The sequence below is a fragment of the Zonotrichia leucophrys genome, chromosome 27 (assembly GCF_028769735.1).
Source record: "Zonotrichia leucophrys gambelii isolate GWCS_2022_RI chromosome 27, RI_Zleu_2.0, whole genome shotgun sequence".
Classification (NCBI taxonomy): Eukaryota; Metazoa; Chordata; class Aves; order Passeriformes; family Passerellidae; genus Zonotrichia; species Zonotrichia leucophrys.
Genome location: NC_088196.1, coordinates 3,046,245 through 3,061,273, shown reverse-complemented (window position 1 = coordinate 3,061,273; position 15,029 = coordinate 3,046,245). Strand labels below are relative to the sequence as shown.

Sequence of the window (15,029 nt, the reverse complement as noted above, 5' to 3'; positions counted from 1 at the left end):
CCCGGGGCGGAGCTCCCGCCCGGGGCGGCGGGGCCGCCGGTGCGTCACGGCGGGGCGGGGGCAGCGCGGGGCCGGGCTGCGCTGGGTACGGCGCTCCCGGAGCCGCCGCTGCCGGTAGGGTGCACCGGGTACCCTCGGCTCATCACGGGGGCACCGTCACTGAGCGCCGCCTGCGCCCGGTGTGGGCACCGGCACCGGACACGGGCCCCTGCCCTGCCCCGCGGCACCCGCACCGTGCGCTGCTCTCCTGCAGCGCTGGCGCCTGTCCCAGCATGGCGACTCAGCCAAGCTTGTGCCAGCGGGCAGCACCGTGGGCTCGGTGCTCGGGCAGGAGGGCACCGTGGCAGGGGCATTATGGCAGGGACATGATGGGCAGGAGAACACCTGGGCAGGAGGGCACCGTGGGGAGGAGGGCACCGTGGGCAGGAGGACATGATGGACAGGAGGGCACCGTGGGCAAGAGGGCATTATGGGCAGGAGGGCACCGTGGGCAGGAGGACATGATGGACAGGAGGGCGTGATGGACAGGAGGACACCGTGGGGAAGAGGACACGATGGGCAGAAGGACACAGCGGGCAGGAGGGCACCATGCCCAGGCAGGCCTGTCCTGCAGGCCCTCATAGCGACTTTCCATCAAGGAGCAGTTGGAAGGCGTTCATGGTGGTGCCACCGCTGTGTGGCTCAGCTCAGCCCCGGCTCTGCCCAGTGGCAGAGGGCATGGGTGCCATGGCACTGTCCAGGCCCTGGTCCCGCTCCCGAAGCCCCGGGAGCTCAGGCTCTGGCTGTGCCTCCGCTGTTGGGTCAGCGCCGTCCCTGGGAGCCTGTGGCTGCTGGGAAGTGCAGGCAGGAAGCTCCGGCTGCCAGCTCCCCTCCCACGCAGCCGGCTCGGGATTGTGCCTGGGGCTGAGCCCCTGGTGTGGGGCCGGCTGTGCAGCCAGGCCAGCCACCAGCTGTGGGGACATTGGAGGGCTGGAGCGGGACCACCCCGGACCACAGGCAGCAGGGGCAGCTGTGCTGTGTGGCCAAGAACTGCCCGAATCTGGCTCTTGATCCCCACCGAGGGCTGTGGGGGACAGAGGCCCATGACCCCACGTCTGCGGCTGCTGAGTCAGCAGGAACCTGCTTCTGGCCCAGCAGTAGGTGAAGCTTCTGGAATGGCTTCTTCCAGCCGAGACCTGGGCTAATCCCAAACAGAACAAGGGGTGAGCAGGAAGTAGCAGGACCAGGAGATTCTTCCCTGCATGCTCAGCTCTGCTGGGAGGCTCCATGAGCAGCTGCACCACAGCCAAGCCCAGTCCTGTTCTTTCACTGTGGAGCGTTTCCTTACCCAGGCCTGGTGATGGGACACTGGCGCTGCCGGCCCATGGCACCGTGTGCCAGCCCGTCGGACAAGTGTCGCTCGCCATGTCCTAGCCCGTGCTCATGCGTTGGTCGCCACGTGTCCGGGCCGGGCCAGCCCCAGCGCAGCACCCTGGTGCCGCAGAGACTCGGGGCCGGGATGTGCCGTGGCACGGGAGCTCGTGGGGGGAGCAAGGAAGGGAGAAAAACCTCCCTCTGCCCCGCCATGGGGTGCAGGACACAAGGAGGGTTTGTCCGGCATGGGGTGGGTCTCTGCTGTCCCCTGCCCGGGAGCTCCGTGTCCCTCCAGCGGCGGGGACGAGCAGAGGGCGACCAGGAGCCATGAGCTTCTGCTGCCTCCTGCAGGCACCGCCCGCCGGTGCCCGTGGCCACGGAGCCCCGCAAAACCCCCGCGCGGAGACCGCGCTCACCCACCGGGACTCGTTCGGGGTTTATTGTGAGAGTGGGAACGGCTCGTTCGGGGTTTATTGTGAGAGTGAGAACCACCTGCCTGCCTGGCCCCAGTGTTGCACCCACCGAGCCGGTTCACCGGAGCCCTCAAACACCGCACGGTGACACTGCAGGGTCTCTGCAGGGACCGCAGCCCCGCCGGGCAGTGCGGGCACTCGCAGGGCGTGCAGGCGATGTTGAGCTGCTCTCCCCTCTCCCCAGGCGTGTGCAGGCGCCGTGCGGGCTGTCCGGTGCTGCCCGCGTCCCGCTGCTCACCGGGGCTGTCCCGGGTGCGTGGCGGAGGCACCGAACCCCGCGGCACCGGGCTCCTACATCACGTCCAGGTAGCTGGAGAGCGATGCCCGCCGGCGGGGGCTGGAGCGGCCGGAGCAGCGCGGGTTGAGGGACCCCGCACAGCCGGCATCGCTGGCGAGCCGCCGCAGCTCCCGGCGGAAGCGCTGCCCGAGGAAGGCGTAGAGCAGCGGGTTGAGGCAGCAGCGCAGGTACGCCAGCCCGCCCGTGACCAGCAGCGCCAGGTCCTTGCGGCGGCTCTGCGCGCAGCTCATCTCCCAGGGCAGCAGCAGCTCGGCCGCGTCCAGCAGCACCATCAGGCTGTGGGGCAGCTGCAGGGCCACGAACACGAGCACCAGGGCCAGCAGCACCCGCAGAGCCCGCTGCGGCTGGGCACCGCGGCTGGCCAGCAGCGTCCGTGCCACGGCCGCGTAGCAGCTCGTCATCACCAGGCAGGGCAGCGCGAAGCCCAGCAGCACCTGCAGCAGGTTGGTGGCACCGCGGGCTGCCCGTGAGACCTCGCGGGGAAACACCACGCGGCAGAGGCGGAGCTCGTGGTGCTGCTCCGCCTGGCTGTAGATGAACTGGGGCAGCGCCAGCAGCGCGGCCGCCCCCCAGGCCAGCCCCGCTGCCAGGCAGCCGAGCCGGCGAGCCCGGGGCCGCAGGCGGCAGGCGGCCGGCACCCGCACGATGGCCACGTAGCGATCCACGCTGATGAAGGTGAGGAAGAGGAAGCCGCTGTAGAAGTTGAGGGCGTAGAGACCCTGCAGCGCCTTGCAGGCGGCTGTGCCCGCGGACCAGCCCTGCAGCGTGATGGCGAGGGGCAGCGTCAGGAGCAGCAGGAGGTCGGACAGAGCCAGGTGCTGGATGCAGACATCGCTGATGCTGCGTGCCTGGCGGTAGCGAGTGTGTGTGAGCAGCACCAGCCCGTTCCCCGCTGTGCCCAGCAGCGAGAGCAGCAGGTACACGGCGGGCTGGAAGGTGCGGGCGAAGCCCTGCACTGCCTCCTTCTCACAGAGCTCTGGCAACATGCTGGCCTCGCCCGAGTTCACGTCCTCCCAGGGGTAGAAGTCAGCGCTGGCCATCAGCTCTATTGGGAAGGGGCTGGGAGTCACCTGTGCAGAGGGAGGCTGGGCAGGGGTGGCCCGGCCGTGGGATTCAGAACCACCCCTGGGACAGCCCTTCTGCCCCCAGCCTCACGCTGGGGGCCCGGGGCACACCCAGGGCACGCCCAGGGCAGCCCTTCTCTACCCGCCCTCACCACGGGAACCTCATCCCAGGTGCCGCTCTCTCGTCCTGGCCCTTCCTGCGGGTTTTGTTTCCATCTCACACCCACCCGCAGCAGTTTATTTTGCCGTGCTCAGAGTGTGTGACAGTGACCTCAGAGGTTTCCTGAGCAGCTTCTGCAGAGCAGAGCTGGTGGAGGGACGTGACTGCAGCCACCACATCCCCAGCACAACACCTTATCCCACAGAATCCCCTTTCACGTACCAGGGAGCTGCTCTGGGGCTCAGCACCCAACCATGGCCCTGGGCAGTTGAGTCCTGGGATCCACACCAGCATCCCCAGGTGCCCAAAGCCCCCACGCACCTCCCTGGGGACCCCAGAGTGGGCACAGCCTTGCAGTGCCCGGTCCTGTTCCCAGATAGGGAGCTCCTGCCTCACACAGGGAGCACAGTGCTCCCATCTCCCAGCTGCTCACCCCTCAGGGCAGCAGGACAGCGCTGCAGCCTGGTACTGCTCAGTTGGGACCCCACTGATCTGGAGATCAGGATATGACACTCTCTGACTCATCACAGCCTCATATCAGTAATTTCACTCCGGCTCCTGTCAGTGAGCCCGAGCTGGGCTTGGGTCCCTCAACTGCTCTGGGGCCACAGCTGGGATCAGAACCCAGTGCCAGAGCAGGCTGACTCTCCAGCAGCTCCTCCAGACCTGTGTGGGGTGCTGCTCAGGGCCTGGAGCACCAGGCACCGCCCTGATTCCCCAGGATTTTACCTTTCAGTCTAAACCCACAGGACTCACTAAAAAACAAAGAAAAGCCAGTGATGGGGGGGTCCTGCCTGGCTCCCAGCAAACCCCTCGCCCTGGAGCCCCCTTACCTGCTCTGTCATTGCACAGCAGAGCCTTTCTCCTGGCCTCTGAGTCTGAAGCTGTTGCTGTCTCAGCTCTTTCTAACCTCTGGTTTCACTACGTGAAGCTCCTGATACTGAGAATGAAGAAAGGTGGCAGGTGTGACCCCACTGTGGAGCTGCAATGAATCTTTTACTCTGTTCATCTTTTACATCTGCATGCTGGGTACAGAAATAGTAGCTCTGCTCAGTCTCTGTCATGAGGGTGTGCAGGACAAAGCTGGGAGCACGCAGCCAGGGGAGCAGGGTCTGGCTGAGGGCATCCAGCACATGTAGGAAACCCCAGCCCAGCCCAGGGCTGTTGTTGGCTTCTGCAGGACCAGAGAGAATGGGGCCAATGAACAGAGTGAGGCTGCTGTGGGCTGGGCACGGGCAGCCGTGGGTGTGTGCTCCTCAGGCAGGATTGGCAGAGCCCTCTCTGGTCTGGGGTTGTCGTTTCCTGGTGGCAAGCGTGGTTGCTGGTGCAGGGCACTCACCCAGGGCTCCCAGCCTGGTGCTGCATCCCCACAGTGCTGGGCACGCCTGTTGCTGGTTGTTGACAACACAATTCCCAGCTCCTCATTAAAAAGCAGATTAGTTGCTGTGGGGCAGAGACCCCATTTCCTCTCCTCAGGGGGGAGAAGACTGATCCCTAGCTTTGATGGGCTCCATAATCCCTCAATCCCCCTTTCTCCCAGCTACAGCTGTCTTTGCCATGGCTTATCTCCACCCTGCCCTCGGCCCTCCTGCTGCCTGCAGACAGGATCTCTGTGGGGCTGTGGGGCTGCTGGATGGAGAGCAGCCAGCACAGGTGCCCCCAGCATCCAGGGGATCCCCAGAGCTCTTTGCTGGAGGGTCTCTTCCCCCTCTCCTGCTCTTTCTGCAGTGCAGGGGTGCTAACTGCACATCTCTGCCCTGTGCTGGCTCTGGGGGTGCCTTGCTGCACCCTGCATTTGGGGGGAAGGGGAGGGAGGAGGGTCCTGGGGCCAGTCTGTGGGCGCAGAGCAGGGATTCTACACATCCCTGTTGGGGCTGTCACAGATCTGACCCAGCACAGGGTCAGGACACGGGGCTGAGAGCAGGCAGCCCCCGGGGTGTCAGGATAAGGCCAGGGGGGCTCTGCCTCTCCTAGGATGGACCTGAGGGCACTGCCAGGTCTGGGGGACAAGAGGGAGGGTGACAACGTCCCCAGCTCACAGTTCCAGCTCTTGATAGCAGAACTGGTGCACTGCGAGGTGTCCCACATCCCTCCACACCTGGGGCTTTCTATTCTCTCTCATTCCCTGGGCAGGAAGGAAGTTTGGCCCCGGTTGCTCCAGCTGATGCCTGGGCAACCAGCCTGGCACATTCTGCCAGGTCTGGAGCCTCCGGTGCAGAGCTGGGCACAGCCTGGCCATGCTCCTGCTCCTGCCTGGAGCCAGCAGCTGCTGGGGCATCCCTGTCCCGGGGGCCTGGATCAATCTCCTGCTCCTGCTCGGAGCCAGCAGCTGCTGGGACATCCCCATCCCCTGGGACTGCTCCAGGCTCCCAGGACTGCAGGGCTCCTGCTCCCTCGGGGCTCTAGGTGTATGTAGGGCACGCAGGCACCAGCCCCCTCACCCCCTCTGTGGGCGTCTGGGGGTGTTTGAGAGCAGACACGAACTAAATCCCTTCTTCTGCACTACTGGAGAGAGCGGCGACCCCGAGACCTGCAGGCCTTAATCCACGGCTTGATTACAAACCCTCCACATCTGCTGCGGGGGGGCTGCGGGCACCGCTCCGACCCTCCCCGAGCGGCAGCTGGGACCGGGCACCGCCAGGAGCTCCGGCACGGCCTCCCCGTGCCCCGGTACCGCACTGACACAGCCCCGGTACAGCCCGGTGCCGCTCGCCGTGCGAGGAGCTAGGAAATCGAGCTCCCGGGCGGAGCATCTCCCGGGGGCGGCCGGGACTCTGCGCCGCGCCCGGCCCGGCCCGGTTCCCCCCCGCCCCGTGGGCGGAGCCGCCGGCCCCGCTCCGCCGCAGCACCGGGAGCGGCGGCGCCGAGGGGCTCGGGGCGCGCAGCATGAGCGCCCGCCGCCTCTTCGGGCTCTTGCTCGCCGCCTGCGCCGGCTTCCTGCGCCCCGGTCCCGGCTGCCTCGCACGTAAGTGGGACCGCAGTCCCGGCAGCGGCCGCTCCGCACTGCGGGACCGCGCCCGCCGCCCCGTCCGCGCATCCCCGAGCGGTCCCCGCATCCTCCGCTCCCTCGGGCGTCCCCTCTTCTTCCCCGGGCACCCCCGGCATCCCTCGGGATGCTCCGCTGCTCCTGCTCGCACCGTCCCCAAGGTCACCGCCGGGCGCGGCCGTCCCGGCTCTCCCGCCGACCGCGCCCCGCCCGGGGCGGCCCCGCCGCAGCCCCCCCGCCGGCCGCAGCCTCTGGGGACAACCGGGATAACGGGGACGTCCCGAGGATGCGGGATGCCCCGGAACGCCCCGGAATGCCGCGGAGAGCGGGGACGCCCCGCGGGACCTGCGGGCTCTGCCGGCAGCACCTCGGTCAGCGCCGCCGCGGGGCTGCACCGGGCCCGACCCTGCACCGGGGCTGGGGCAGCCGCACGGGAACGGGAATCGGCGAGGCCCTGGTGGCACCGGGCAGCTCCCCGTGGCCCCCTGAGACGGCGCCTGGGACCCCTTCCCCGGGGCCGGGGGGAAGGGGCATCGAGGCGAGGGTCTGTGGTACCGGCGAGGGCAGAGTCGGGGGGCGGTGGGCCGGGGGTTGATGCAGCACGGATCCTACAGTGAGAGCTGGGGATGCTCCTGAGCTCCCCGCGCTCCGTCCGACCCGGTAAGGGACCCTGAAAGAGGTTCGGGACCCCGGCCCCTCCGAAGGGTCCTTTGCCGGTACCGCGAGGGTTCGCACGGGATCCCCCGGGATCCCACGCGGGATCGTTCCCCGCCGGGGCGGGGCAGAGCGGGGGTCCCGTCGCCCACGTCAGTGCGGAGGCGGCTGGTGCCGGCGCCGGGCCCGCAGAGGTGTGTCAGCTCCGCTGCAGTGGGAGGGGAGAGCACAGCGGGCCCGCCGCTCCGCCGGCCCTCGGGAGCCCTCGGGGTCCGCGCAGGGACACTGCCCAGCTCGGTGCTCCGAGGACGCCCCCAACTCCATTCTCCCCTCAGGACCCTGCTATGATGAGCTCGTTGCTCCCCTTTACTCCTATTCCATCGGTGCCTCCTCCAGATACAACATCTTCTACTCGGCCAGCTTCGCCCGTCTGCACAGTGAGTCCCCCCGCAGGGGCGGTGGGCAGGGGGTGTCCCCAGCCGGGTTTTGCCTCTCGCGGGGCTGAGGGGCCGGGTCGGGTGCTGTGGTGGTGCCGCAGGAGCTGAGCTGCTCCCCCCGCAGGCACCAGCGGCTGGTCCCCCGACCCCCGCGACAAGCAGCCCTGGCTCCAGATCGACCTGATGCAAAAGCACCGGATCAACGCCGTGGCCACGCAGGGAACCTTCAACACCTACGACTGGCTCACACGCTACATTGTGCTCTATGGAGACCACCCCACCAGCTGGAAACCCTTCTTCCAGCAGGGCAGCAACTGGGTAGGGGGGACCCCGGGGTGGGAGGGGGCTCTCTGAGGTGGGTAGAGACCCCTGACTTGGAGCAAGGTGCTGACAGTGCCCCTTCATCCCCAGACATTCTTTGGGAACGTGAACGAGAGCGGGGTGGTGCGGCATGACCTGCATTACCCCATCCTGGCACGGTACATTCGCATCATTCCCGTGGCCTGGAACCCGCGGGGGAAGATTGGGCTGCGCCTGGGCCTCTATGGCTGCCCCTACCGTGAGTACCTGGCCAGGGGCTCCAGCAGCCCTGCCTGGTGGGTGGGATCCTGGCTCTGGCAAAGCTCTCTCAGAGGGGGTTGTGCCCAAACACCCTGCAGCCATGGCAGCAGAAGGGTGTGATCCCCATACCAGGGCACCTGCTGCTGCAGGCAGTGACATGGCTGGGGCTGCTCTGCTCTCCCCAGGGTCCCACGTGCTCTACTTTGACGGGGACGATGCCATCTCCTACCGTTTCCGAGCCAAGAGGGTCAGCACCTTCGAGGATGACATCTCCTTCAACTTCAAGACACTGGAGCAGGATGGGGTGCTGATGCACGGGGAGGGCTCCCAGGGTGACTACATCACAGTGGAGCTCAAACAGGCCCAGCTCCTGCTGCACATCAGCTTAGGTGAGCCGGGACCAGGGGCTGGGGGCGTGGGGCCAGGGGGCCACGGGCTGATGCTGGTCCTCCCCAGGCAGCAGCCCACTGCACGCCACTGAGGGCCACACCACGGTGGCCGTGGGCAGCCTGCTGGATGACCAGCACTGGCACTCCTTGCACATTGAGCGCCTGGGCCACTACGTCAACCTGACGCTGGATGGGGAGGTCAAGCGCTTCCGCTGCCGCGGCACCTTCGACCAGCTCGACCTCGAAACTGAGGTGGGTGCGCAGGGCAGGGGCTGCCAGGGTGTTGATGGTGTCCTCCAGAGAGGGGCTGACACCCTACCTGTGCCTGCCAGGTGTTCTTTGGAGGGGTGATCGACCACGACAAGCAGCACCTCACGTACCGGCAGAACTTCCGTGGCTGTGTGGAGAACATCATGTTCAACGGGGTCAACGTCGCCGACCTGGCCCGGCACCGGCGGCCCAACATTCGCTTTGAGGTCCAGCCTGGGGGGTGGCCCCTTCTCTCCCTGCTATGGGGGACCCTGTCCTGGGTGTCCTTAGCCCCACTGTGGGGTGCCCCCTTCCCTGGGGTAGGGTCCCTGCCTGCTGTGGGGTGATGTGGGGCCAGGCAACGGCCATGCTCAGCCAGGCGGTGCCAGATTGACCCTGCAAGGTTGTCCCTGGCCTGGGGCACCCGCATGGCTCTGCCAGGCATTGGGATCAATTGGGCATGATTGAGGCCAGCACTGCGGGGATGAGAGGGGGACATTCCCTTCCTCACCCCTCCCATGGTCACCCCCAGGGCAAAGTGGGCCACTACTGCCAGGACCAGCTGACCAGCCCCATCACCTTCGCCGGCATCAACAACTACGTGCAGGTGCCGGGGATCCCGCGGAGGAACCGCCTGGCCGTCAGCTTCCGATTCCGCTCCTGGGACACCGTGGGCCTCCTGCTCTACACCGGCTTCTCCGACCGCCTGGGCTCCCTGGAGATGGTGCTGAGCGAGGGGCAGGTCAATGTCTCCATCGCCCAGCCTGGCAAGAAGAAGCTGGAGTTTGCTGCAGGTGGGCTGGGGGGTCAGGCTGGCAGTGGAGTGTCCCCAAGCACCTTCCTCTCTGTTGTTTTTATATTGCAAGAGTTCTATTGTTATTACACTGCAAGGGTTCCAAATTGATAGAGTTTCGTATCTCCTTGATGTTTCTCATAGGCAGCTCCTCTAAGCACTGACTCGTCCTTCTTTTCACAGTAGCCAACTGACTCCAGTTCCCCTCAACCAACCAATCCACTCTTTTATAACACTCCTTTTATTATCAGCTACAGCTGTGGCCTGTTAAAATCAGGCCTCCTCCTAATCTTTAATAATTAACCCAGCTGCAACTCTTTAGGGGGTAAGATTACTTTCTATATTACCTTTATTTACTCATATTCTGTCCCCCTTCACCTCTCTGCACAGGGCACCGCCTGAATGATGGCTTCTGGCACTCGGTGCACCTGGTGGCACGGGAGGGCTCAGCTGTGGTGACCATTGACGATGATGATGGTGCTGAGTTCCGGGTGGCGCACCCCTTCCAGCTACGCACTGGCAGCCAGTACTTCTTTGGAGGTGGGCAGCAGGGCAGGGTCTGGGGCAATGGGTGCCTGGGGGCTGCTCACCCCCATCTCTCTTGCAGGCTGCCCCAAACCAGCTTCAGTCACTGGGTGCAGGTCGAACCAGACGGCTTTCCACGGCTGCCTGCAGATGCTGAACGTAGACATGCAGCCCGTGGACGTGGAGCTGCTGGCACTGCACCGGCTGGCACAGTACCACAACGTGTTCTTCAACGTCTGTGGGATCACAGACAGGTATTGACCGGGGTGAGGGTGCTGCCTGGGAGTGGGGGGCACTGGGGGCTGTGCTGGTGCTGGGACAGGAGCTCTCTGTGCCCTCAGGTGCACCCCCAACCTGTGTGAGCATGACAGCCGCTGTATCCAGTCCTGGGATGACTTCATGTGCATCTGCGACCTGACGGGGTACAAGGGGGAGACCTGCCACAAATGTGAGCCTGGAGCCTCGTGGGTCAGGGACAGTAGGGGCACCTGCAGCCCCTACTCCTGCCTGGTGTCTCCCTTGCACTGACCTCCTCTCCATTATTCTCTTCCAGCCCTTTACAAGGAAACGTGTGATGCTTACCGGGTCAGCGGGAAGACCTCAGGCAACTACACCATCGACCCAGATGGCAGTGGGCCACTGAAACCCTTCACGGTGTACTGTGACATACGAGGTGGGGGCAGCAGGAGGGCAGAGGGGACCTCTGTCTGATGCCCTGGAGCAGGGGTGTCCTAGGAATCAAGTCCTAAAGCTCCCCTCTCACTGCAGAGGACCGAGCGTGGACCATCATCCGGCACAACCGTCACTACGCCACGCGGGTGACGGGCTCCAGCGTGGACCAGCCCTACCTGGGGGCCGTGGAGTACTGGAACGCCTCCTGGGCCGAGGTCTCAGCCCTGGCCAACGCCTCTGAGTACTGCGAGCAGCGCATTGAGCTGCACTGCTACAACTCCCGCCTGCTCAACACCCCCTGTGAGCGCCGGGAGAAGGGGGTCGGTGCTGCACGGCTGCACTGCAGGGCTGTGGGTCGGTGCTGCATGGCTGCACTGCAGGGCTGTGACACGGGACAATGTCCTGACCCTCCTCTGTCCCTGCAGCCGGGCTGCCCTTCAGCTTCTGGATGGGGCGGAACGATGAGCGGCACTACTACTGGGGGGGCTCGAGCCCGGGCATCCAGCGCTGCGCCTGCGGGCTGGACAAGAACTGTGCTGACCCCCAGTACTTCTGCAACTGTGATGCCGACCATGCGATTTGGTGAGTGGTGGCAGCTGTGCAACAGAAGCTGTGGGGTGGGGACTGCAGACATGGGGGGCACAGACTCTGGGGCACTCAGATGGGGGTAACAGGGTTGGGGGCTGGAGAAGGGACAGAAACACCTCATGGCCACTCTGATGCGCTCACATTTGCAGGAGGACAGACAAGGGTCTGCTGACCTTTGTGGACCACCTGCCCGTCACCCAGGTTGTGGTTGGAGACACCAACCGCACTGGCTCTGAAGCCCAGTTCGTGCTGGGGCCCCTACGGTGCTATGGAGACCGTAAGTGAGCGGCCCCACAGAACTTCCCTGCCTGCAGAGTGCCTACATGGAGGTGTCCCACATGGAGGGACCCTGCCCACCCCTCACTGCCCCTCCTGCTCCCCACAGGCAACACCTGGAACACCGTCTCCTTCAACAGGGGCACAGCCCTGATCTTCCCCACCTTCCAAGCCAACCACAGCCTGGACATCTCCTTCTACTTCAAGACCACTGCCCAGTCTGGAGTCTTCCTGGAGAACCCAGGCTACCGAAACTACATCCGCATTGAGCTCAACAGTACGGGGGGGCAGAAGGTGCAGGGTTGTTGGGGGCAGAAGGGCTGGAGTCTCTTCTCAGCACCATGTCCTTGCAGCCACCAGGGACGTGGCATTTATATTTGACATCGGGAACGGGGACGAGAACCTGACGGTGCGGTCAGTGGTACCCTGGAACGACGATGAGTGGCACCAGGTGAAGGCTGAGCTCAACGTCAAGCTGGCCCGGCTGCGGGTGGACAAGCTGCCCTGGGTGGTGCGGCCATTCCCCCCACAGAGCTTTGTCCGCCTGGAATTTGACCGGCCCCTCTATGTTGGTGAGAGCCCCTGGCCACGTCCCTGCACCCCCAGGTCCTCATGTGCCACAGGGCACTCAGTCTTGGCCCCACTGCAGGCGCAGCAGAGCACAAGATGCGCCCGTTCCTGGGGTGCCTGCGGGGGCTGCGGATGAACGGGGTCACGCTCAACCTGGAGGGCAAAGCCAACGAGACAGAGGGCGTGCGGGTCAACTGCACCGGCTACTGCCAGGACCCGCCGGTGCCGTGCCAGAACAGCGGGCTCTGCGTGGAGCGCTACAGCCACTACACCTGCAACTGCAGCGTCTCCGCCTTCACCGGGCCCTTCTGCAACCACGGTGAGTGCAGCGCTCCACGGGCTGGGAGGGCCGAGGAGCCGGCGCCCCCCTCACCCCGCGGGCTCTCTCCAGACATCGGTGGGTACTTCGAGGAGGGCACCTGGGTGCGGTACAACATCCTGCCCATGTCGCTGTACGCCGCCCGGGAGTTCGCCAGCATTGTGAGCAGCCCCTGGCAGCCCCTGCCTGGCTACAACCTCACCAGCGAGGAAGTCAGCTTCAGCTTCAGCACCACCTCAGCACCTGCCGTGCTGCTCTACGTCAGCACCTTCGTCAAGGACTACATGGCCGTGCTCATCAAGGATGACGGTGAGGGCAAGGCCCCCTGCCCTGTGGGTGCCACTTTCCAAGCCTAGAGATGGGCTGGACGTGCCCACTGAGAGGTCCAGCCCTGCTGACAGCCCTGTGCTGCCCACAGGGAGCCTGCAGCTGCGCTACCAGCTGGGCACCAGCCCCTACGTCTTCACTCTCACCAACAAACCAGTGACAGACGGGCGGCCCCACCGTGTCAACATCACCCGCCTGCACCGCACGCTCTACACCCAGGTTTGGGCTGGGGCACCCTCCCAGTGGGGCCTGGGGGCTTCAGGTCAGGCTGGGAAGGGGCATGGGCAGGGTGGCTCTGTGGGCACTGATGCTGTGCACCTTCCTCCCAGGTGGACTATCTCCCCGTCATGGAGCAGCAGTTTTCCCTGTTTGTGGACAGCAAGCTGGACTCGCCCAAAAACCTGTACCTGGGTCGTGTGATGGGTGAGCTGGGTCCTGCCCATGCTGGGGTCTCTGGGATTTCCTCTGCACAGCATGGCCCTTGCCCTCTGAGAAGGATGAATGATCTCTTTCTGTGGCCCCACAGAGACTGGCGTGATCGACCCCGAGATCCAGCGCTACAACACACCTGGCTTCTCAGGCTGCCTCTCAGGGGTGAAATTCAACACCCTCGTGCCCCTCAAAGCCATCTTCCACCCCACCAGTCCCCTGCGGCCCTACAGCATCCGGGGAGAACTGGTGGAGTCGAGCTGTGCCTCAATGCTCCCCCTCAGCACCCTCCTTATCCCTCCTGAGATGGACCCCTGGTACATGGCCACAGGTGGGTGCTGTGCTGGGACCCTGGTGGGGATGGAGCCCTCGTCAAGCACCAGCTGCAGAAGGGAAGCTCCAGCATGAGACCTTGCTGCAGCCTGGTCTCAGCTGCCTCCTCTGTCTCTGCAGAGTTCCCCCACGTGCACGACGACGGCTGGGTTGGGATCATCATCGGGTGTAAGTGAAGCTTCTGTTTGCTATTCCCCACTGGCAAGGCCCCGTGGTCCCTCTCCAATCCCTCACTGCCGTCTCTTCCCGCAGTCGTGATCTTCCTGCTCCTGCTGCTGTCAGGGCTGCTGGTGCTGCTCTACTTCTACCACCACCGCTACAAGGGCTCTTACCACACCAACGAGCCCAAGGCCATCCAGGATTACGGCGGTGCCGCCAAACCGTCGGCGGCCCGCAAGGAACAGAACCTGCCCCAGATCCTGGAGGAGCCGAGAGGGGACTAACGGGGCCGGGGGTGGGACGGGCTCACAGCCCCGGGAGCCGCCCGGGAATGAGCGAGCGCCGCGGGACCAAAAGGCCGAGCACACCTGAACTGCCAACACCCGCCTTCAGACTGACCGAATGGCACCGGACCGAGCGCCACCGCCCGGCCCCGGAGCGCGGCCACGATCCGCCGAGCCCCAGCCTCGCTCGCCCCGGATACACCGACAGCCCCCACGCCGGAGGCCTCCAGCTGCCAAACCCTGCCTGGCCTGTGTAGGGGAGCCCCAGGCCCGGTGCCCACCCTCCCTCTGGCCGGGGGCACCCCTCTGCTGCTGCCACCCGTGTAGCTGACCCGCTGCTTTGCTCGCTTCGCCAGCGCCACGCAGAGCCACGAGCGCCGGCCGCGCCCGGCCGCGCTGCCCAGCAATACTCCAACACCGGCGCCGCGCATGCCGCCACCGCACCTTGCTGAGATGCTGCTTTCATAAATCAGGTACAGATCCTTTCTACCATTTTTTGTTGCTGGATATTCTACTACACTCTGGTTTTTTTATTCTCTCGGTTTGTATAAAAAACCAAGCGGAAGCTCCCGCGGGAGGGAGGCCCCCGCGTGTCGTGGTACGTGGTCTGTAGTTTGCTACTTCTCTGTACGAAGTGCCAGTCCTGCCGATTACCTCCAGCCCAGGGAAAGCTCCTGTTCACTTGCTGTGTTTGTGGTAAGACAATGTTACAGATATGCATTTATCTACCCAAAGGCCTGGCTCCACTGGGCACTTTATTTTTAAAAAGTCTGTTCTTTTGAATGAGATGTGAAGATAATCAAATAAAGGCAGAATGATGGCATTTGACACTCCCCAGCCTTCACCTTGGCAGCCTGGGCAGATCCTCTCCTCCCACCCTGGCTCAGCCTGCACCAAGGGAGGCACCACATTGGCAACAGCAATTCCTGGTCCAGGAGTGAGAGGGAGGGTGTAGGCAGCCGGGGCTAGAGGCAGCTCAGCTGCTGCTGCACACACACATCATGTCCTGCTCTGCCCACTTCCCACCCTGAGCCAGTGTGATCAGGCAGCTGGCAGCACCGGGTCACTCTGTCCCCCTGGACCCTGGGAGCCACGTTGGGGACAGCTGGGCAGAGCCCAGCAGGGAGGGG

At 65.0% G+C, this 15,029-nt stretch overlaps 2 protein-coding genes across 2 annotated transcripts; one reads left to right on the top strand and one right to left on the bottom strand.

Moving 5' to 3' along the window:
* Positions 1 to 1,826: 1,826 nt before the first annotated feature.
* On the bottom strand, positions 1,827 to 4,193 carry CCR10 (C-C motif chemokine receptor 10). Its single transcript, XM_064733802.1, has 2 exons — positions 4,182 to 4,193; positions 1,827 to 3,194 (listed from the first exon to the last, which is right to left on the bottom strand). Exons 1-2 carry the CDS (start codon positions 4,191 to 4,193, stop codon positions 2,118 to 2,120), a joined length of 1,089 nt encoding a protein of 362 aa, XP_064589872.1. The 3' UTR covers positions 1,827 to 2,117.
* Positions 4,194 to 6,155: 1,962 nt separating this feature from the next.
* On the top strand, positions 6,156 to 14,722 carry CNTNAP1 (contactin associated protein 1). Its single transcript, XM_064733937.1, has 24 exons — positions 6,156 to 6,313; positions 7,324 to 7,425; positions 7,550 to 7,743; positions 7,837 to 7,984; positions 8,172 to 8,375; positions 8,443 to 8,627; positions 8,708 to 8,851; positions 9,157 to 9,418; positions 9,808 to 9,957; positions 10,025 to 10,196; positions 10,284 to 10,390; positions 10,496 to 10,615; positions 10,711 to 10,914; positions 11,040 to 11,196; positions 11,352 to 11,479; positions 11,588 to 11,755; positions 11,832 to 12,050; positions 12,128 to 12,367; positions 12,440 to 12,676; positions 12,786 to 12,913; positions 13,024 to 13,117; positions 13,221 to 13,454; positions 13,577 to 13,624; positions 13,709 to 14,722. The coding sequence occupies exons 1-24, from the start codon at positions 6,235 to 6,237 to the stop codon at positions 13,897 to 13,899; spliced, it is 3,915 nt and encodes a 1,304-aa protein (XP_064590007.1). The 5' UTR covers positions 6,156 to 6,234; the 3' UTR covers positions 13,900 to 14,722.
* Positions 14,723 to 15,029: the final 307 nt, after the last annotated feature.

Coding starts and splice junctions, on each gene's coding strand:
- CNTNAP1 (XM_064733937.1), top strand. CDS start 6,235: ATGAGCGCCCGCCGCCTCTTCGGGCTCTTGCTCGCCGCCTGCGCCGGC. Junction 7,985..8,171: donor CCTCTATGGCTGCCCCTACC/GTGAGTACCTGG, acceptor TGCTCTCCCCAG/GGTCCCACGTGCTCTACTTT. Junction 13,118..13,220: donor GTACCTGGGTCGTGTGATGG/GTGAGCTGGGTC, acceptor GTGGCCCCACAG/AGACTGGCGTGATCGACCCC.